The sequence below is a fragment of the Podarcis raffonei genome, chromosome 16 (genome assembly GCF_027172205.1).
Source record: "Podarcis raffonei isolate rPodRaf1 chromosome 16, rPodRaf1.pri, whole genome shotgun sequence".
Classification (NCBI taxonomy): domain Eukaryota; kingdom Metazoa; phylum Chordata; class Lepidosauria; order Squamata; family Lacertidae; genus Podarcis; species Podarcis raffonei.
In genome coordinates, this window is record NC_070617.1 from 8,598,553 (window position 1) to 8,620,598 (window position 22,046).

Below are 22,046 nucleotides of genomic sequence, written 5' to 3' on the forward strand. Positions count from 1 at the left end.
ATATCTCCTCTCAGTCTCCTCTTTTCCAGGCTAAACATACCCAGCTGCTTCAAGCGCTCCTCATAAGGCTTAGTTTCCAGACCTTGATCATCTTGGTTGCCCTCCTTTGTGCACCTTCCAGCTTGTCAACATCCATCTTAAATTGTGGTGCCCAGAATTGGACACAGGACTCCAGGTGTGGTCTGACCAAGGCAGAATAGAGTAGTACTATGAGTCCCATGGGACGCAGGTGGCGCTGTGGGTAAAACCTCAGCTCCTAGGACTTGCCGATCGCATGGTCGGTGGTTCGAATCCCCGCGGCGGGGTGCGCTCCCGTTGCTCGGTCCCAGCGCCTGCCAACCTAGCAGTTCGAAAGCACCCCCGGGTTCAAGTAGATAAATAGGGACCGCGTACTAGCGGGAAGGTAAACGGCGTTTCCGTGTGCGGCTCTGCCTCGCCAGGGTGGCTTCGTTACGCTGGCCACGTGACCCGGAAGTGTCTGCGGACAGCGCTGGCTCCCGGCCTATAGAGTGAGATGAGCGCACAACCCTAGAGTCTGTCAAGACTGGCCCGTACGGGCAGGGGTACCTTTACCTTTACCTTTATGAGTCCCATGGACTGCAAGAAGATCAAACCTCTCCATTCTGATGGAAATCAGCCCTGAGTGCTCACTGGAAGGACAGATCATGAAGCTGAGACTCCAATACTTTGGCCACCTCATGAGAAGAGAAGACTCTCTGGAAAAGACCCTGATGTTGGGAAAGATGGAGGGCACAAGGAGAAGGGGACGACAGAGGACGAGATGGTTGGACAGTGTTCTTGAAGCTACTAACATGAGTTTGACCAAACTGCAGGAGGCAGTGGAAGACAGGAGTGCCTGGCATGCTCTGGTCCAGGGGGTCACGAAGAGTCAGACACGACTAAACGACTAAACAACAACAACATGACTTCCCTTGATCTGGACACTTGACTTCTGTTGATGCAGCCTAGAATAGCATTAGCCTTTTTGGGGGCTGCTGTTGACTCATGCTAAGCTTGTGGCCCACCAAGAACCCAAGATCCTGTTCACATTTACAGCTAGTAATCCAGGTGTTCCCCCATCCTATATTTGTGCACATGGTTCTTCCTGCTGAAGTGCAGAATCTGAACATTTGTCCCTATTGAAATTCATTTTGCTAGCTTGCGCCCGGTTCTCCATCCCTGTGTGTGACAGCTGCATATTCATGAACTAGACCATCGTCAGGGTACCTTCTAGTCCTACGATTCTATGATTTCTGTATACAGTGGACGCTTGGGTTGAGAACGTGATTCGTGTGGGATGCACGTTCGCAACCCGCAGCGTTCGCAACCCACAGCAGTTCGTCTGTGCACGCACTGCTTGCGATTCGGCACTTCTGCACATGCGCAAAGTGCGGTTTAGTGCTTCTGCACATGCGCGGCTGCCGAAACCCAGAAGTAACCTGTTCCAGTACCTCCAGGTTTCGGCGGCCCGTAACCCGAAAACACGCAACCTGAAGCGTCTGTAACCCGAGGTATTACTCTATTTGGTTCACCTCAGGGAAGAGAGGATAAACGACTCTGGGGAAATAACCTGACGACCATTTTTTCTCTCTTCTTTCCTCATTATTTCCACCCCCAGCTGCGTCTCCCAATACGATTCTGGTTCAGCCAGGGATGAACGTCACCCTGCCCTGCCTGGAGGGGGAGCTAGAGAACATCACTCAGGTGCACTGGGTGTTCAACGGAAGGAACCTGAGCGCATCCACCGGCAGGCAGGTGATCCCCGGACCCAGCCTCTTCCTGCCGTCGGTGTATTTCAGTGACTCCGGCCGCTACACTTGCTACACCGACAGCTGCCGACTCCTTTGCTCCCTGCGCCTGATGGTGGAAGGTGAGGGAGGCGCTTTGAGAGGGTTAGGGACCTTTCTGCTCAGCTGCACCTCTGCCTGGGTTTTGTTGTCGCCCGGTTGGATCATTTACTGCCCTCCCTCTTCCTTGGAGTTGATTTCCCAGGGCCTGAGACAGGACAGGGGGATCTCAGGCCCAATGTGGCCCACCAAGCCTCTCCACCTGGCCCTCGGGATTCCTCATGACCACGCCCCCTCTCCTCAGGACACACCTCCTCCTCCGTCTCCCATTGCACCCTCCTCGGGCAACGGTATAATCACTTGTTATTCGTGTTCTGTTCGCCTGGGAAGGATGGGAGATGCTTCTTGGTGTGGCTCGGATGTTTTAGGGGATATATGATTTGTTAACTAATAATAATGATAACGATAATAATAAATAGCGCAACAACATAGCAAAGAGAAATAAAATAAGAACCAGGCATTTAAACTGTAAAACGCCACAGCCTGGAAAGAGAATTACAGAGATACCAGCATAGCTCCAAAGGGATAAGAAAGTGTGTGTGTGTGTGTGTGTGTGTGTGTGTGTGTGTGTGATTTACAGATAAATTGCAAACAGAAAGAAACATTGGCAGGTTTATTGTAATAACCTGCAGTTTCATAAGAGTAGATCATTTAATTTAAAGTAGGTAATTAAACGAGCAAATTAAATGAATTTGGATATGCAGAAGATATTTTAAAAATAAATTTAAGGAACTGCAGAAAGAGGGGGAAGGAAGTCAAACACGGTAATGTTAAAATGATTGTAAAATTAATGAAATGTATAAATTTGAAAAGTATAAATAAAAGCTTTTTTTAAAAAAAAGCATGGACTCTTCCAAAGATTCCATTTCCATATAATAAATATATATTATATTATATATAAACAAATAAGAAAATATGTATTATGCTTTTATATTTGTTGGAAGCTGTCCAGAGTGGCTGGGGCAACCCAGTTGGATGGGCAGGATATTATTATTATTATTATTATTATTAATAATAATAGTGTTCTCTACCTGTGAGTTTCATCATTATAGAGAATAAAGCTTCTATATAGACAAATTGGGACCCCAGCTGCAGAAGCTGAGGCTGCTGAACACACTCTTGGGCTGGGGTATTATAGAATCATAAAATTGCAGAATCGAAAGGGACCCTGAGGGTCATCTAGACCCACCCCGTGCGACTAAAGCATCCCTGACGGGTGGCCATCCAACCTCTGCTTAAAAAATCTCTGATGAAGGAGAATCTGCAGCCGTTTTTGACCGGTTTTTTCCCCTTTTATTGATACACTTTATTCCATGTCTTTATCTTGGATCTTACTGTAATTCATGTGCAAATTGTTGGGTTGCAGACTTTTTGATGGTTGGTTTGTTCTTTAGGAATGCTTTTGTAATTTTGTAAAAATAAAAAATAAATCCCATAGAGTAAGCAGCCTTGCGCACGGTTTTAGCTTTGAGAAGGTGGCGCATGCAAGTGAAATGAGGAACGAAACAAGCCAGGCCTTTGCATATACAGAGGGAATCCGGTGAACTTTGTTAAACTGAACTAACTAGCCAGCACTGGAGTTCCTGAGCATATGCGGAAGGCTGCGTATCCTGACCCCATGTAACAGTCTCTTCCCCCTTTTCAGAACCGCCAGAGGCGCCAAACTTCACCTGCTTCCGAAAGAGCTTAGCCAAGGACATTTTCTGCGAGTGGAAGACGCCTCGTGGGATGTCCACCCACACCAAAGCCAGGATGTGGGTGCAGAAAAAGTGAGTGGAGGCTGGGGAAACATTTAAACCGTGGGAGCGGATATGATATGAGGGATGTCGGGGTTGTTGGGTTAGCAATGGGCAACCCTGTGATTCCCATCCCGATCTTGAGTTCACTTTTCTATATTTCCACATCAGTTTGCGCTGATAAAGTAAATCCTGATGGGAATTCTTCGGTATTCCAATGCTAATTTACCCTACTAGATATCAGCAGAGAGACTGTGTGATATTAACATATGAGAGTGCTGGAGGTGAAATAGTTAAACAGGTTACCCAATCAGAACCCGGGGGGTGGAGTCAGAGCGACTATAAAACCAGCTCAGGGAGGCGTTTGCTGGGAGTTGGGTGGTTGGTTGGAGTGGGAGTGCATTGGGATAGAGTCTGTGGGTAGGTTGAGTTAGTGTAGCGAAATAAGCTGAGTCAGGAACAGTTAGGGGCTAGGAAGACAAGCAAATATCTGAGAGGTGGTTTAGTGAGTGAGAGCAGGTAGCGGAAGTTATAGGTCTGGATAGGCACCCCATGATTGTAATGGACCGATACCGTTTATGAAACCACACGCTTGTTAAACTGCAATAAATAAACAGAAGTTTATGTTCCATTTTAACCCTGACTGGACTCAGTATTGTCCCAGGTAGGGCCTGGATGGTGGCAGCGAGAAATAAAGTGGTGGCACAGGGATCAATAGACGGTGAAACGTCCAGGGACCCTGTGTGATCGCCACAGACTGCCTCATCTATCACCTAGAAGATAGAATCATAGAATTTGTTAAAAGAAAAAACTGCTCCTTTTTCCTTATGAGGTATCCAAGAGCCCGTATAGAGTCTTTAAGTGGGTTCCCTATCGGTAGGAGAAAATAACAGAGGCTGACCAGAGTATACTGAGAAGCAAAGCGGCTAGTAAGCCTGATCTTTATTCAACTGTTGCAACAGGGTCCCCACTCACCAAACTCAGGAGGGAGGAGAACCCTGAACAATGGTGCACAAGCTCTTATACAGACTTATGAAATTGCCCACCCTGTAGCTGAAGACCACCCCCCCCAAAAAATCATACATACATCACAGAAGGAGGCGGTCTACAGCAGAAATCCTATTTGCGAGGATACCTAATAATGGTCACTGACTGCATTACCTGGGCAGCCTGGCCATTCTTTTGTGATGGTTAATTCTTTAGTTCCTGAATCCAGGTCACAGGCTCACTCTATTCATATACAGTGGTGCCTCGCAAGACGAATGCCTCGCAAAACGAAAAACTCGCAAGACGAAAGAGTTTTCCGTTTTTGAGTCGTTCCGCAAGACGAATTTCCCTATGGGCTTGCTTCGCAAGAAGAAAGCCCATAGGGAAATCTCCGGGGACCTCTTTTAAATGCTGGCGGTGGGGAGCAAAGCCTTTCGCCCCCCCGCCAGCTTTCAGAAGAGGTCCAGGAAGGTCGGCTGGGGCCGAAAGGCTTTGCTCCCCACCGCCAGCATTTTAAAAGCGGTCCAGGATAGTAGGGCTTTCCCGCTATCCCGGACCGCTTTTAAAATGCTGGCCATCGGGAGCAAAGACTTTCGCCCACCGCCGGCCTTCAGAAGAGGTCCTGGACCTCTTCTGAAGGCCGGCGGGGGGCAAAAGTCTTTGCTCCCCCCCCGCCTGCCTTCCCGGCCTTCGTTGCCGCCCGCCAGCATTTTAAGAACGCCCCGGGACAGCAGAGAAGTCTCCGCTGTCCCGGGGGCTTTTAAAATGCTGGCGGTCGGTAGGAAAGCCCTCCTGTCCCTGGAGCTTGCGGGGTGGGAGGTGGGGAGAAGGGCTTTTCTTCCCACCGCCAGCCTTCAGAACAGCCTTCTGAAGGCTGGCGGTGGGAAGAAAAGCCCTTGTCCCCCCCCCAGCCTTCAGAAGAGGTCGGGGGACAGACTGTCCCCGGACCTGGTCTGAAGGCGGTTTCCCTAGGAACGCATTGATTGATTTTCAATGCATTCCTATGGGAAACGGTGCTTCGCAAGACGAAAAACTCGCAAGAAGAAAAAACTTGCGGAACGAATTAATTTCGTCTTGCGAGGCACCACTGTACAAATGCGTCCTTAAGACAGGATTTGCAAGCAAAAAGACCGTGGGAAGGCTTTCCCCATTTGCCACCCTTACTGCATATGAGGTCATTGGGAGAGTTAAAATGGCTCCAGGATTGCTCTCTTATACTATTTCAGACACATGGTTAATATACTTATGTATATGTTTGCATTGTACATTTATGAACATTTAATTTATATTTGAGACCTTTGCATTCTTATAACAATTTGGAAGAGACCGCAAGGATCATCTGGGCTTGAACCCACAATCCTGAAATTAAAAGTCTCATGCTCTACTGACTAAGTTATTGATTGCTGTGAATCCTCAGGGAAGGAGAGTCAGAACATTTTTGTTCTGTTAGGCTTTCCCTGCTAGACCAATGGATCTTGAATCACAAGGGCCCGTTTATTAGGGTTTCCGTCTTGTTTGAAATGTATCCGTTTGAAATGCATCAGTTGTTTTGTGCTTTTAACTATTTTTAATTTATCTGATGTGTGAATCGCCTTGAGACGGTAGCTTAGAAGGCGATTAATATGCACAGTACTGTATAGTGAAATTACACAGTATGTAATTTTCCTTAATAGGCACATTTTATTTTATTTTTGAGCGCACAAAGGAACCAATGCATGACGATTTCGCCAGTGTGTGCATTTTTTTACCCACGCCTTATTGAAGTACAGTATATGTGTTTTTTTGTTCCCGTTGCAAAATATGGAGACGTGCAAATTTCAAAAGCATGGCTGTGTTTCAATTGGCACATTGTTTGGGGAAGTGCAGATTAGGTGGGTCTGCTGTTAAGTGCAAGATGAATAGAAAACACACACACGCACATGTGCTTTAAATGCACAGTGCATACCAGCCTTGATTACCCACAGAGAAGATCCGTTGAAATCAACCGGCCTTCCGCCAGCTGCGCCCATTAATTTCAAGGCAGGGTCTGCTCATTGGCCGCTGTCATGCGCTGTAGCTGGCGAGGCATGGCATTTCCATGCCAGTTATGCTCAATCGCGGCGAGATCCAGTGTCTTCCCTTCCTCTGGCTGAGCATTCCATGTGCTTTTGTTGTAAATAAAAATTGCCCCTTTTCCCTTATGGGGTATCCAAGAGCCCATATAGAGTCCTTACGTAGGTTCCCTATTGGTAGGAGAGAATAACAGAGGCCAACCAGAGAATATTGAGAAGCAAAGCAGCTAGTAAGCTTGATCTTTATTGATCTGTTGCAACAGGGTGCTCCCCTCACCCACAGGACAGGAGGAGGAACCCAGAAAAATGCTGTGCAAGGCCTTATAAAGACTTTTGAAATTGCCACCTTGTAGATCAAGACCACCCCCAGAAACATCATACATACATCACAGAAGGGGTGTAACCTAAAACCACCCCTCAGATAAATCACACCTACATCACAGAAAAGGCGGTCTTAAAACAAAAATTTGAATGTTGTTTTTCTCCTGTCCTTGTTCATCTCCTGTCTGGAAGGTTACTTGATTGGATTGCCTGGGGAGCCTGGCCAGTCTTTTGTAGTGATAAATACTTAGTTCCTGGGCCAGGTCACAGGCTCACACCCTATTCAAACACAGACATACCCTTAAGACAGGATTTGTGAAGGAAAAGACAATGGGGAGGCTTTTCTAGTTTGACCATGCATAGAAAACATTTGCTCAGTTTAGGAATCAAAACGGCTTCAGGTCGGTCTTCCTGTGCTGATCTATGTATGTGCGGTTATGAAGATTGCCATATATCTAAGACCTCAAAATTCCTATCACACTTTCCCCCCGTGTCCCCTAGTTTCGTCGGGGTGAACCGCGTCGAGCAGCCCTGCCGCTATTACACCAAGTCCCGGAAGTTCTCTTGCCGCATCGAAGGAATCGCTGACGACGTGCACATCCTGAAGGTGTCCGTCTGCATCTTCAACCTGGCGGGAGCCCTGAGCAGCCACAGTTTCATCAGCACCGAAAATCTGTGTGAGTAGCAGCACCTTTACTCTGAATCGGGGCCAGTACACCATGTGTCAGGGCGCATGTTGTGCTGGAGCTGGAGCGAATCTGCCCATGCCCGACTTTCGTCCCTGCACATTTTTGATGTTTGCAAAGTCTCCCAAATATTCCTGGGCGCATGAGACTCTTAATCTCAGGGCTGTGCTTTAGAGCCCCATATGGGGCAAAAATGGGTGCTTTCCAACTCCACCAATTCTATAATTCTATAAAGTGTAGAATCAGGACTGGGGGAGCATCAGTCTGCGCCCCCCCAGATCTTTCCATTTGGCCCTCGGAATCCTTCCCGAGCCCCTGGTCATTCCCCTCATGTGCTGTGAATGGTTTGACACGGCTAGGAAGCGACCGTGAACTCTTATCACCTTCCTTCCCGGGATGGTCGACAGAGAGAGGTTTTTCTCACTCTCTCATAACATCTGAATTTGTGAGCATCTAATGAAGCTGAGGGACGCGGGTGGCGCTGTGGGTTAAACCACAGAGCCTAGGGCTTGCCGATCAGAAGGTGGGCGGTTCGAATCCCCGCAATGGGTGAGCTCCCGTTGCTCGGTCCCTGCTCCTGCCAACCTAGCAGTTCGAAAGCACATCAAAGTGCAAGTAGATAAATAGGTACCACTCCGGGGGGAAGGTAAACGGCGTTTCCGTGCACTGCTCTGGTTTGCTTAGTCATGCTGGCCACATGACCCGGAAGCTGTACGCCGGCTCCCTCGGCCAGTAAAGCGAGATGAGCGCCGCAACCCCAGAGTCGGTCACGACTGGACCTAATGGTCAGGGGTCCCTTTACCTTTTTAATGAAGCTGAAGGTCGGGAGATTCGGGAAAGGTAAAAGAGAGTCCTTCTTCACACAGTGCATAGTTACACTGTGGAACTCCCTGCTGCAGGAGACAGCGATAGCCACCAACCCGGATGGTTTTAAAAAAGGATGAGACAAAGTCGTGCAGGAGGGGGCTGTCTTGCGCCTGAGTGTGTGTAGAGTCTAGCCTACAGGACAGAAGTAAAATGTACATATCGCTCCTTCCATTTTGCTTCTGGCCCTGTGCATCACAGGCATGCGGCCCTTGGAAGCTTGCCAGGAGGGACTGTGGCCCTCAGAATTCGAAGAAACCACTGCTAAAAATGCTTGCTGAAAGATCCCTTCGGCTTGTAAGGTTTTTTTGTTTTGTTTTTATTTTAAACGACTTTATTTAAGTTTATTTAAACAACAAGACACTTTACTTGAAGGGAAAACTATCCAAGATCAAATTTTTGTTTAGAGTAATTTACCCCTACAGTGGTACCTCAGGTTACATACGCTTCAGGTTACAGACTCCGCTAACCCAGAAATAGTGCTTCAGGTTAAGAACTTTGCTTCAGGATGAGAACAGAAATCAGGCTCCGGCGGCGCGGTAGCGGAAGGAGGCCCCATTAGCTAAAGTGGTGCTTCAGGTTAAGAACAGTTTCAGGTTAAGTACGGACCTCCGGAATGAATTAAGTACTTAACCTGAGGTACCACTGTACTTAAAGAAAGATTGCTCTGCATATAACAGCTACGTACAAAAAAGTTATAAAATCGTCCTTGTTTGTACAACGATAAAAGAAAACCATTGAAATTATCCAATCAAATAAGGTATGCAAGGTTTTTGTTTTTCAACAATGAGAGCAAAATAACTTACTGGAATATAAAGATAAAAGTTAGAGGAGAATGCCATGGAGGAATGGGGCATTTTCACAGACCAGTTTGTTTTTACCACCTCATCTCCATATGCTGTTGATCAAAACATACCGTTGGCCATTTAGTTAAAAATATATATGCATGTCTGTGCACATACACCAGTTATGTTATGTACCACAGAAGAAATGGGGGGGGGGAATCAAAGAGAGAAAGCTATACTGCAGTAGTCAAGATGTGAATGAACTAAGTCTCTTTTTTCTAATTGTGAATGTGTTGTCTGTGGGAAAGGGAGTTTGGTTCTCTTTTGATACTCTGGTCCAGCATGAATCCAGCACAAATGCTCCATTATTGCATCGATGATATGTTGCAGAAAACAGTCGAGAGAGTGAGTGTGTGTGTGTGTGAGAGAGAGAGAGAGAGACTTTCCTTTCTCCTTTTTTAAACCTGATTATCATCATCAATCTTTATTAGGGTCCAGAGACCCAACAAATCATTACAAAGCAATATAAAATTCATACAGTCTACCTCCAGGTTAAACAAGCATTTTGTTCAGAATATAGGGATTATTTGTTCTTGCAACCACCGATAAAAACTTTGCTACTGCTAATGTTCTAGCATTTGTCCGGTCTTCCAATAGGAACCTGACATAGTGAGCCTCTGATTTTCCTGGGAAAGGTACCAGCAAGGGTAGTATCAGGTTTTTTAAACCTTTCTGGCTTATCTTTCTCCCCCCCCCCCCCCCCAGTGAAGCCAGACCCACCAGTCGACGTGGAGGTGAGGAACGTGGAGCTGCACCCCCGCAAACTGTTTGTGACCTGGCGCAAACCCCCCTCTTGGGGTTCCTCCTTCTTCCGCCTGCAGTTCGAGATCCGCTACCGGGTGGAAGCCTCAACAGCGTACAACAAGGTCTGCCCTTACTTTTGATTTTGGGATTAGGAGAGGGCAGGCATTCTCTGATCCTGTACAAGTTGCAGTCCTCGATTTCAGGACGCAGAAATAATTGGCGTCTCCACCTTACTTCCTGTGTGCCTCTTGGCTGAATCTTTCGTTAGACCAGAGGCGGGGAAACCTCTGGTCCGCTGGGCGTTGTTGGGACTACAGTTCCCATCATCCCCAGCCAGCATGGCCAATGATCAAGATGATTGGATTTGTAGTCCAGCGACATCTGGAGGGTCGCGGGCTCCCCATCCCTGTCCTGGACACATATCCCAACCAATCAGGGACCACATATTTAATACACTTTAATGGAGCGACGCTGGGGAGCCTGTGGTCCTTCAGATGTTGTCAGACTACAACTCCCATCAGCCCCAGCCAACCAGGCCACTGGTTAGAGATGATGGGAGTTGTGGCATCTGGAAGGCCACAGGTTCTCCACTAGGCTATGCTGATTTGCAGTGGCAAACCCCCGGGGTTTGAAGAACCATCCGCAGCTCTCCCTCGAGAGCCTGTTGCATGCAGCACACCTGCTGTACAACTGAGCTCTGGTCCTTCCCCTACATATCAAGTTTCCAGTCCTCATGGTACCATATTGAAGATCTGGCTTTCGCAGACTCTGGGTCCGCCTAGCTCAGCATTGCCTACACGGACTGGCAGCAGCTCTCCAGGGTTTTAGGAAAGACGTCTCTCCCAGACTCACCTGGCGGTGCTGCCGCAGATTAAACCTGGCACTTTTTGCATGCCAGGCCACTGAGCTGTGCCCCTTTCCCTTTCTCTTGGCTACAGATTCACCTTCAGGATGAATATACTACCTACACCATCTCTGACGTGATGCCAGGTGTCCGCCATGTCGTCCAGGTGCGGGCCCGGGAAGAATTCAACCAAGGAATCTGGAGCGAATGGAGCCGGGAGAGCTTTGGAGTGCCCTGGACAGGTTGGCAGTGCCCTTTCCGTTGCCCCTCCTGTGCCCTTTCTTATATGGCAGGTTTGTGGGAATGTTGTGGATAGTAGGAGAGGATATACAGTCATACCTCATGTTACGTTTGCTTCAGGTTGCGCGTTTTCAGGTTGTGTCCCGCAGCGACCCAGAAGTACCAGAAAGGATTACTTCTGGGATTCACCGCTCGCACATGCGCAGACGCGCAAAACGACGTCACATGCATGTGCAGAAGCGGCAAATCGCCACCCGCACATGCACAGACGCAGGTTGCATTCTTTTCAGGTTACGAACGGGCCTCCGGAACAGATCCCATTCGCAACCAGAGATACCACTGTATTGATTGAGTATTGTTCTTCCTCACTCACGCTAGTGAGCTGGTAGCAGAGTATATTCCCCTGTATATTGCAGGAAGCTAGTTGGTAGATTCGTTTGAATCTCTTTAGCTAAGCAATCCAGTCTGGCTGGTCCAGATTGGATTTGTTCCTGGTAAATCCCCTTTGTTCTCTCTTAAAAGAATAAAGGTGCAACAGTCTTCTGTTAAGAAAAACAGGAAGTTTACTTACATTCAGTTCACAGTATGATCCTGCTTTAGCTTGTACTTGCAGAAGAGAGTGTGGATTCATCCCGATATGATACGATATCTTTATTGTCATTGTCCCATACAGAACAATGAAATTGAAAAATCTACATAAGACATTCAAAAACTCCTAAAAACTCTGAAACCCCATTTTAAAATACAATATACTATAGAGACTCCTTATACTGCGTTTAGAACCAGAATTGCATTTGGGTAGAAACTGTTTCTCAGGCGGCTAGTCCTGGTCTTTATAACCCTGTACCTTCTTCCAGAAGGCAGAAGCTGAAAGAGATATTTCCAGGGTGCATACTATCCTGCAGCTTTCTTATGGCACCTGACAGCATAGTTTTGATCTAAAGTGGGGAGAGTGCACCCAATTATTCTCTCCGCAGTCTTTACAACCCTGGACAGCGTTGTTTTTCTCCTGACCGTGCAGCTCCCAAACCACACACACAGACCAGAAGTTAATACACTCTCCACAGTACAATGGTAAAATGCCATCAACCGTATGGGACTGAGCCCATGTACTGCTGGCTAAGAGCTAGCAGACAACAAAAACATCAAGATGGAACGAGGCGAAAAGGCAAAAGGAGAAGGGAAGGTGGCTGCGTGACTAGGCCTTTACAGGGTCTCCCAGGGTCATGCCCATCTACCTGGTCACACGCAGGGGGAGGATGCTTCAAACAGGTGTCACAGGAAGTCCTCCTGGCTGGAGTAACATTGCCCTGTGTGTCCACTCTGGGCAAACAGGAAATGTTGTACTTGACTGCTTTCTGTGATGTTGCATGCCACAAGGGTCGCCATTTTGCAACCTGCCAAGGAGCAGAACGAGGGGTTAGCTAGGTCAGGGCTGGCTCGGCTGTAGCCTGTAGGCCTCCTAACAGTCCTCTAACTCAGCCGCAGAACATCAGCTTTGCATGCCAAAGCTCCAAAGAGCCACTGCGGGTCAGTGTAAACAATACTAAGCTAGAAGAAACAATGGTCTAATGGAAGTTGGAGTCTGTTTGGAGGGTCACGGGCTCCCTTTCCCTGCTTTACGCCTCTGTAAGTGCATTTAACATGTGATCCCTGATTGGTTGGGACATGCATCGAGGACAGGGCTGGGGAACCTGCGGCCCTCCAGATATTGCTGGGACTCCGGCTCCCATCATCCCTGAAGCATTGGCTGTTCTGGGAGGCTGTTCTGGTGGGAGTTGGAGTCCAGGGATATCTAGGGGGCAGCGCACAGGCTCCCCAGCTTTGCTTTTTGGCATGAAAACCACCCAACCCCTAATATCAGTTGTGTGGAAGCTGGCTGTAGTTCCTGAGGAGTTGAGGGAAATGTATTTTGGACCTGCAAAGTGGTACTCTTGTAAAATACCGTATTTTTCGCTCTATAAGACGCACCAGACCACAAGATGCACCTAGTTTTTGGAGGAGGAAAACAAGAAAAAAAAATATTCTGAATCTCAGAAGCCAGAACAGCAAGAGGGATCGCTGCACAGTGAACGCAGCAATCCCTCTTGCTGTTCTGGCTTCTGGGATAGCTGCACAGCCTGCATTCGCTCCATAAGACGCACACACATTTCCCCTTACTTTTTAGGAGGGAGAAAGTGAGTCTTATAGAGCAAAAAATATGGTGTGTATATATATATATATATATATATATATATATATATATATATATATGGGGTGAGCAAAACACATACACGAGCCTGAGTCACTGATGCCTAGGCTCTTAAGAGATGGACTTGTGGGTCTAGCTTCAAGATAGATTTTTGTCCCAGCAGCCCAACAAAGCACCTCTCTCTCTCTCTCTCTCTCTCTCTCTCTCTCTCTCTCTCTCTCCGTGCCTCGCCCCCAGATATATTTTTTATTCAATCCCTTCTTTTTCTCCTTCACATTTCAGAAACCAAGGACCGCGACCCAGAAACCACGCTGGTCCCCTCAGAGGTAAGCAATTCCCACGAGAAGCAGGGCCTTTTGGGTTGTGGCTCCAGAGCGCTGGGACGCCCTCCCTGCAAGCGGTCCATATATACCCCGCTCCAGTCTCCGATGTAGTTTCAAAAACAAGCGAAGAGTTCCTGCGCTTCCAATGTCTGTTGGGGGCGGCTCGTAAAATCCTAACATTGGAGGGAGGGGACTTATAGATCACTTACCATCAATGTGTTTTCCCTACAATTCAACCCAAATCTACCCACCTGTCACTAAAGTTCAGGTGTGGCCCTCCAGATGTGGGTGGACCAGGAGCTCTCGCCAACCTCAGTCAGTGGGGTCAGGGTTGGGGGGAGAATGGATAATCTGTTCATTTTGGTTTCTCAGTTTTCCAAAGTTAGGCCCTGTAGCAGTACCACACCAGTTGAAGCAGTTATGGCTTCCACCCAAAGAATTCTGGGAGCTGTAGTTCATTAGGGGTGCAGAGAGTTGTTAGGAAGCCCCCACACTATTCCCCTCCTAGGAATACAATTTATTTTATTTATTCTATACCCCACCTTTTCCTCAAAGGAGCAGCTCAAGGGGGCCTACTGACCCAAGGTCTCCCAGTGAGCTTCGTGGCGCAAGGGGCAGGACTTGAACCCTGGCCTCTCCCAGGTCCTAGTCTGACCCTGCTTCCACTAACACCCCACTGGCTTTCAACAGGCTTTCCCAGTTGGATGAATGGGTCTTGGCCACAAGTGTCCGCTTGTTAGATTTTTGGTGCTGTTTTAAATATCTTGGTTGTTTTCGTGTTTTTAACTCTTTCTTATTTTCTTATGTGCAAATCTCCTTGAGACGGAGCTTTGGAAGGTGGTGAATAATAATAATAATAATAATAATAATAATAATAATAATAATAATAATAATGCAGCCAGAACCCAATCCTCTTCATGAAGACACCCTTCTGACCGTAATAAACAAAAATCTGGCCAGGCTCCCCAGGGTATACAATCAAGTGACCATTAACAGGTCTGCCAGACAGGAGATAAACAACACACTCAGATTTCTGTTGTAGACCGCCCCTTCTGTGATGTATGTATGATGTTTCTGGGGGTGCAATTTAAAATGTCTTTATAAGGGCAGGCACGCCTTTGTTCTGGGTCCTCCTCCTTTCCTGCATGCGATGGGAACACCCTGTTGCAACAGATCAATAAAGATCAGGCTTACTAGCTGCTTTGCTTCTCAGTATTCTCTGGTTGGCCTCTGTTCTTTTCTCCGACCGATGGAGAACCTACAAAGGACTCTATAAGGGCTCTTGTGTCCCCCATAAGGGAATAAGGGCAGCTTTTTGTTTATTACATGACTCAGGAAATCTGTAGCCTCCACACCAGCTAAAATAATATGATTTTTTAAAAGGTCTAAAACCCATCCAAGCCAGCCACAAGCATTCAAACAGCTCCGCTAGCAAAAGGCATAGGCTCCGGCTGCTCCTCTCAGCAGGCACAGCCCCTGTTTCTGAGACGCTGGCCCCTAATAAACCCTTCTTCCTCTTTTTGACCACTGAGGGTGCCTTGTCTAAATGGAGAGGTGCAGCTATTCAGAGTTGGCTGCACTCAGCCTGTTATGTACTGAGTTGAATAGGATCCAAAAGGCAGCAGTCTGGTTGGTCCTAGAACAATAGGGTCCAGAATGCAGCAGTCTGATTGGTCCTAGAACAATAGGATCCAAAAGGCAGCAGTCTGATTGGTCCTAGAACAATAGGGTCCAGAATGCAGCAGTCTGATTGGTCCTAGAACAATAGGATCCAGAATGCAGCAGTCTGATTGGTCCTAGAACAATAGGATCCAAAAGGCAGCAGTCTGATTGGTCCTGGTCCTAGAACAATAGGATTCAGAATGCAGCAGTCTGATTGGTCCTAGAACAATAGGATCCAAAAGGCAGCAGTCTGATTGGTCCTGGTCCTAGAAAAATAGGATTCAGAAAACAGCAGTCTGGTTGGTCCTAGAACAATAGGGTTCAGAATGCAGCAGTCTGATTGGTCCACAGGAGCCACCCAATCCAGCTCCAGGTGGAAGTAAATCCACAACCTGATTGGCCTACAGGTGAATCCCGGAATTAGCCAATCACGTGGGACCCATTGTGTAAATAATGTATATAAAGCAGACATTCTGGGGGAACTTCCATTCTTCCTCACCACTATGAGCTGAATAAAGAGCATGAAATCCAAGTATATTTCACATCCCTTTTCTTTTTTGCTTTCTCTTGCAGGTTGATCCTTTTGCCAGCACCGTTAAGCCCAAGTGCACTTCTGAGCTCCCTGTCGTCATGATTAAGCCAACAGGTAAGTGCGCCACCTTTCGTGGCCTCAGTTGTACAAAGGTGGCTTTTTGTACATGCCAAGGGCTGCAAAAAATACGGGGACATCGCCCGGGCGAAAGGCTGGGGGTGGTGGGAGCAAGGATCTTTGGCAGGTAGGCTTCCCTAGTGGTGATGGCAGGCGATAGCCGTGCTCCCTATTTGTGGGTCACCTTGGGCCAGACACTGTCTCTCAGCTTAGCCTAACTCACAGGGTTGTTGTGATGATTAAAGGAAGAGGGGGAGAGTCATGGATGCCACCTTGAACTCCTTAGAGAAAAAGATGGGGCACAGATGCAAATTCGATTCCATTTTGATTTCCCATAATGCCCCACAGCAGGCTCTTTTGGACTGAGGGCCGAATTCCCTGCTAGGCAACCTGGCCAAGGGCCAGATGGGAGAGCCGCATTTGGACCCTGGACTTGAGGGTCCCTGCCTTTGCCCAGAGAGGCGCAAAGCTGGAGGCATTGTGGGAAATGAAGAGGGTGGCCTGACCTAACTGTGTTCCCTGATTGTCTGTCCCTTCTAGTGGAAAATGCTGCCTCTACGCCTCTGTACTTGTTCCTCATCATGGCTGTAAGCGTGACCGGGATTGTTGGCATCTTGGTCGTTGGAGTCATTCTCCGGTGAGGAAGACCACCTAATTTTCGGGAGTTGGGGGGGGGGTTGATTACTGGGAGCGGTGAATCCACGAAACCTTGGAAGATGTTTAGTAGGGCCAGTTCTGGGGTGATTTCTAATACCTGCTTAGTTATTTTACATATTTCTCGTATGGCTGTTGTCCAGAATAGTTGGATTTTGGGGCATTCCCACCACATGTGGAGGTATGTGCCTATGGAGGTGCACCCTCTCCAGCATTTTGGTGAGGTTCCTGGGTGTATTAGCGCTAATTTCCTTGGTGTTAGGTACCACCTGTAGGTGAGTTTCAGAGTGAGTACTTTCCTTTTCATTGATATGGATTTAAAGGGGGGGGTTAGACCACATTCTGGTCTACTGAGTGGGGTTAATCTCGTAGCCTATGTGAGCCCGGTCTTGGCCGGGGAGGGCGGGGTATAAATAAATTATTATTATTATTATTATTATTATTATTATTATTATTATTACTACTACTACTACTACTCCCCCCCAAAAAAACCCCCCACCAATGTCCTTTCTGTTGGGGATAATTCAGACTGAAATTCCCAGGTGTCAAAAACGGTTGTTTATGTCTGCCACTACTGCAGCCCGTGTTTTGTTAGCCCCAAAATGGAAAACGAGCGAGGCAACTTAAACTGATGGAATATGCGCTGCTTGTGGACTTAACATATAGAATAAGAGAGCAAGAAGAACATAGGTTTAAAGAAGATTGGAAAACGTTTATTGAATATATGGGGCGGGGAATTGTGTAGACTTGAAAACGTTGGCAGCATTAAGATAAATTCAACAGTGTAAATGAGGTTTGATGGATGCCATAATCAATGGAATACTGAATGCTTTAGTTTATGTAAAAGATGCCGGGATTTATGATACACAAAAATGAACCATGGAAAGAGAAGAAGGGAAGTCATTGATATCTTAAGGGTGTAAAGGACCCCTGACCATTAGATCCAGTCATGGCCGACTCTGGGGTTGCGGCGCTCATCTCGCTTTATTGGCCAAGAAAGCCGGCGTACAGCTTCCGGGTCATGTGGCCAGCATGTGGCGAACCAGAGCAGCGCACAGAAACGCCATTTACCTTCCCGCCGGAGCGGTACCTATTTATCTACTTGCACTTTGACGTGCTTTCGAACTGCTAGGTTGGCAGGAGCAGGGACCGAGCAACGGGAGCTCACCCCATTGCGGGATTCGAACCGCCGACCTTCTGATCGGCAAGTCCTAGGCTCTGTGGTTTAACCCACAGCGCCACCCGCGTCCCTTCTTAAGGGTGCATAAATGCATTTAAAGCCATCCAAGTGGGCGGTCCTCACTGCTTCCCGTGGATGTGATGGTAGAAACGTGATCTCAAAACCTGCCATTTTTTGTTGTTTCAGGTACAAGAAAAAATGGGGGGTGTCGCCTTGTGGAGAAGAGAAATCCAGCACCGCCCCACCACACTCCCTGACCCTCATGGCTCCTGAGCCTCCTCTGAGTTCCTCTCCTCTCCTTTCTCCTCCGGCCTCCCCCTTCAGCGAGAGCTCTGTCGACACCCCAAGCATCCCGGAGAACAGCCCCTACGATGTTTCAAACGCGGACTATTTCCTGATGCCATAGTAGCCGACAGACATCGGATTTAGGGAGGTTATTGGGTGCCGCAGCGTCCCCGCATGTGGGCACCGTACGTACCCTGAAGGATGTGGAGCGTCAGGAACACAGCCAAGGCGCCTGGGACATCGTTGAGAGTCCCTTGGGTCGTACCAGCATCAAGTAGCGCTGACGTCAAGGCCCACGCTACTGAGATCTAGGAAAGGTGTCTGCTCTTCCGCCCGGAGTCAGGCTGCTCAGAAGATGCTCCACGTTCAGGATTTTGTTCGTCACTCATCAGGAAGAGCTCAAGTGTCCTTGAAACCGAAGATGGTGGTTGCAGATTTGCCAAGTCCCTGCCCGGGTTCTGTGATGGGGATGCGCACGGCCGCAAGGTTTCTTCCAGCCCAGCGTGGCTGCTGGAGAAAACTGTTGGAGGCAGCAACAACAAATAGTCCGTACATTTTGGAAGTTCTTTCCAAGATGCATCTTTCCTTCTGGATTCATGAAGTCAGGGAGGTAACTGTCTGCCGTCGGAGGAGCTGTCACCTCCGAAGCGGCAGATGATGCAGGAAGTGGTTTTGGGTACCACTTTGAGCAATCGTTGGCCCTTTTCTACATGCCAAGGAAGGGCATCCGGGCCAGATTCCAGGGCTGGCCCAGGACATTTTGCGACCTGGTTCAAAGGAACGGTGCCTTCTGGCGAGCCAGACTGTGGCTCCACCTAGTTCAGTATTGTCTACACTGACTGGCAGCAGCTCTCCAGGGTTTCAGACACGGAGTCTCTCCCAGCCTAGGGAAGCAAAGGACTGGGCCAGGGGGCTTTTGTACACAAAGCTGAGCCACGGGACAAGGTACCGTTTCGTGTCTTCCCTGATTTCACGCAAAGGAACTGATCTGTCTGGCAACTCTTTCCCGGTTGAAGGGGGCAGAAGACAGGTAGTCCTCTGGGGATTTGGTGCTGCTTCCTGCCCCCCAGGAAACTCACCCCCAAGGCAGCCAGCTAACCCTACCTTATGGCTGGGCTGGTGCAGTCAGAGTCCTGTATTGGAACGAGCGGGTGCAAAACTGCCTTTTAGCTGAGCCGGACTGTCGGTCCCAGAATTGTCCTCCTTACCGCCCTACCTTGGGAAAGGCTTCGGACTGAACAACAGGAGCTCCCCCAAGGCCGAGTCCAGCATCCTGTTCTGTCAAAGGTCAGCCAACTGTGCCAATGGGAAGCCCGCAAAAGGACCTGGGCACAACAGCAAACTTCCTCCATCACAGAAAGCATGTGTGCGGTCCCCGAGTCGTGGGTGCGACGCACAAGGCTGTGCCGCTGTTCTTGCGCAGGAATAAACATGGCCCCAATCTGGCTGGGGGCAACAGAGATTTGGCCTTTCGAAAGCGAGGGGCTTTGTTACCCACAGTCCTTGCTGTGCATCAAAAGAGGAAAGGGAGGACTCTTTCTGCAATGTAAACAAGTCTCCAACTCGTTGCCTCCAACGGGGAACTTTGCTGCTCTGGGATGTTACGAAACCCACCATTACTCTGTCTTTTTTTTTTCCTGCCGCAGAACAACAGAACTGATATTTACTTTTTTCTTCTAAAGTTCACAGCGTCAGACTATTTTTTTGGCTATTAGCTGCTTTCTCTGCTTGCTTGGGTGAAAGGTGTCACTGTGTCTCAGATGTCGCCCACGTAGGAGACGGTGATGAATCTGGAGGTTATGGGGAGGCAAAACGCCGGAGGTGATTCTGGCCAAGGAAGCCTCTGCGAAAGAGCCGTTGAGATTCGTTCATGTTCGTTTCCCCAACATCCCGCCCCCCAGGCAGATTTTTCGGCCTGAGGAGAGAGGGAATGGTTTGCAAAACAGCAATCTTACCCCCTTCCCGCCCAGGGAAAAAAGAAAAGATATCCAGGTAGCCCCACAAGTTTAAATTTATTGCATTTCTCCTCCGTGAGTATATGCTGCCTGGACACATTTTCCTTATATATTTCCGCAAACAAAAGGGACTAGCAACTTTGGGTTTTTTGCTTAAATTAAAGCTGCCAATTCAGAAGAGGGCCTAATGGAGCTTAAGAGGTTGTTTTGAGTATGCCTGGCATAACTTCTTCTTTCGTTTCTCTTTTTGGTGTACCCTGGGCAGATGGCATTGTGGCTGCTTAACTCTCCCACCCCACCCTGAAATTATGTTTTGCAATAAGGAGCAATCCCTCCCTTTCTTTTTCTGCCTGCTCCCTGCAAACAATGCCTTGCTTGTTTTCCGAACCCGAACCTTCCCTGGGCAAACAGCCCGGAAATCACTGCTCTTTAAGCAATCGGCGTGACGTTCAGGTACCAGCTCAGCAAAGTGTCTGGTCCAATGCCACCAAGGTAAACAGATTTCTCATAACCCTGTGCCTAGCAAAAAACTTCAAAGGCCAGTGAGTGCCAGCCCTAGGAAACTGCTGCCCTCAGCAAGTTCGATGCTACTCATTTTGGACTCTGTCTGAATCAAGGTTTTCTTTCCACATAAATGCACTACATGCGTTAAATCAGCAGGGCAAAGGTAGGACGATGGCACGGCTGCCAATTTGTTCCTGTCTTAACCACTGCTGTGCGTAGCTTGTGTACATTTGTGTAGACACATTGGAGTATTGTACCACCTGGGCCTTTGGACCCCACACTTGTCTACAAATTCTCTCTACTTCTGGTGCATGAGGAGCTGTATCCAGTATATGAAAATAGCAAGCTCCTTCTCTTAAGTGTGGGTCTGTAAATAGGCACTCAGAAGTGCAAAGCATTCGCAAGCTTGCAGGAGCCCCAGGGTTTGTAGAAATCTGAAAATTATTTGGGGGGACTGACCCCAAGGGGGTGAAATCCCCAAATACAAAGGCTTGGTATATTCAGTAGGCATGGCATGCTGACTGTTGAGAGAGTCAGGTGGAGGGGGGGGAAACAAGGTGAAGGAACGTAATGGAGTATTTGTAAAAGAGCATGGCCGGCACACACTGAACACGAGCCCACTCCACCTTGCAACATTGCTTTTGCATGTTCCTGCCGTTTGCATCATCTGCCAATAGGGCATCTGCTGATGTTAAGTTTTAATCCAGAAAAGCTTGTGCCACCATAAAACTGTTTATACTTTTAAAGGGCTGCAAAAGTCTCCATTTTGAAGGTTAATTTTATTCCCGTCTGCTGCTTTGGTAGCCCCTTAGGCCGCGAAGACATTTATAAATGTGTTAAATGGATTCCATGAATAAAATTAACAGGCCTCCCAGGGGAAAATGAAAGGAAAGACATTTTTTTACGGCTTAGCTTATTGATTTTCAGAACGAGTGGCTTTTTGAGACACTCCAGGAATATTTGAGCTGCACCCTTGCCGTTGCATGTTGATTTCTTGATGCCCCGCTCCCTGCACAGAAGTGGTACGGTCACCCTTCTAAATCAGGACTCTGCCAATTCATCCTGCCACCGCAGGAAGAGAGCGAGGCCGCAGTGCAGAAGGGAAAGGGGTGTTTGGTGACGATAACGCTTGCAGTCTAGGAGCGTTTCCGGGTAGTCTAAGAAACCAAAAACTCTCTGCAGTTTTGAAACCGGCGGTGAAAATCAGGGCCATTTTGAAGTCGGTGGCTAAAACCAGGGTCCATTCGAATGGCTCAGTCGGCCATCAAACTGGTGTCCAGAATTCTACCCAAACATGGGGGATTGCTCCTTGGTTTCGGGAACCGTTGTGCCAAATGCGGTTATGATATCTTGGGTGGTGTCTCATAAAGAAGCCACGTTCCAAAATTATATAGGTAAAGGTAAAGGGACCCCTGACCATTAGGTCCAGTCGCGAACAACTCTGGGGTTGTGGCGCTCATCTTGCTTTATTGGCCGAG

At 48.1% G+C, this 22,046-nt stretch overlaps 1 protein-coding gene across 1 annotated transcript in view; it reads left to right on the plus strand.

Annotated features, from left to right (window-relative positions):
* IL6R (interleukin 6 receptor) overlaps positions 1 to 20,837 on the plus strand; it is a 36,240-nt gene extending 15,403 nt beyond the window's left edge. The window contains 9 exon segments of the mRNA XM_053368774.1: positions 1,619 to 1,870; positions 3,493 to 3,616; positions 7,444 to 7,619; positions 10,043 to 10,203; positions 11,020 to 11,167; positions 13,639 to 13,682; positions 15,915 to 15,987; positions 16,531 to 16,627; positions 18,011 to 20,837. Coding sequence (XP_053224749.1) covers positions 1,619 to 1,870; positions 3,493 to 3,616; positions 7,444 to 7,619; positions 10,043 to 10,203; positions 11,020 to 11,167; positions 13,639 to 13,682; positions 15,915 to 15,987; positions 16,531 to 16,627; positions 18,011 to 18,230 — 1,295 coding nt within the window. The 3' untranslated portion in view covers positions 18,231 to 20,837.
* The last annotated feature ends 1,209 nt before the right edge of the window (positions 20,838 to 22,046 follow it).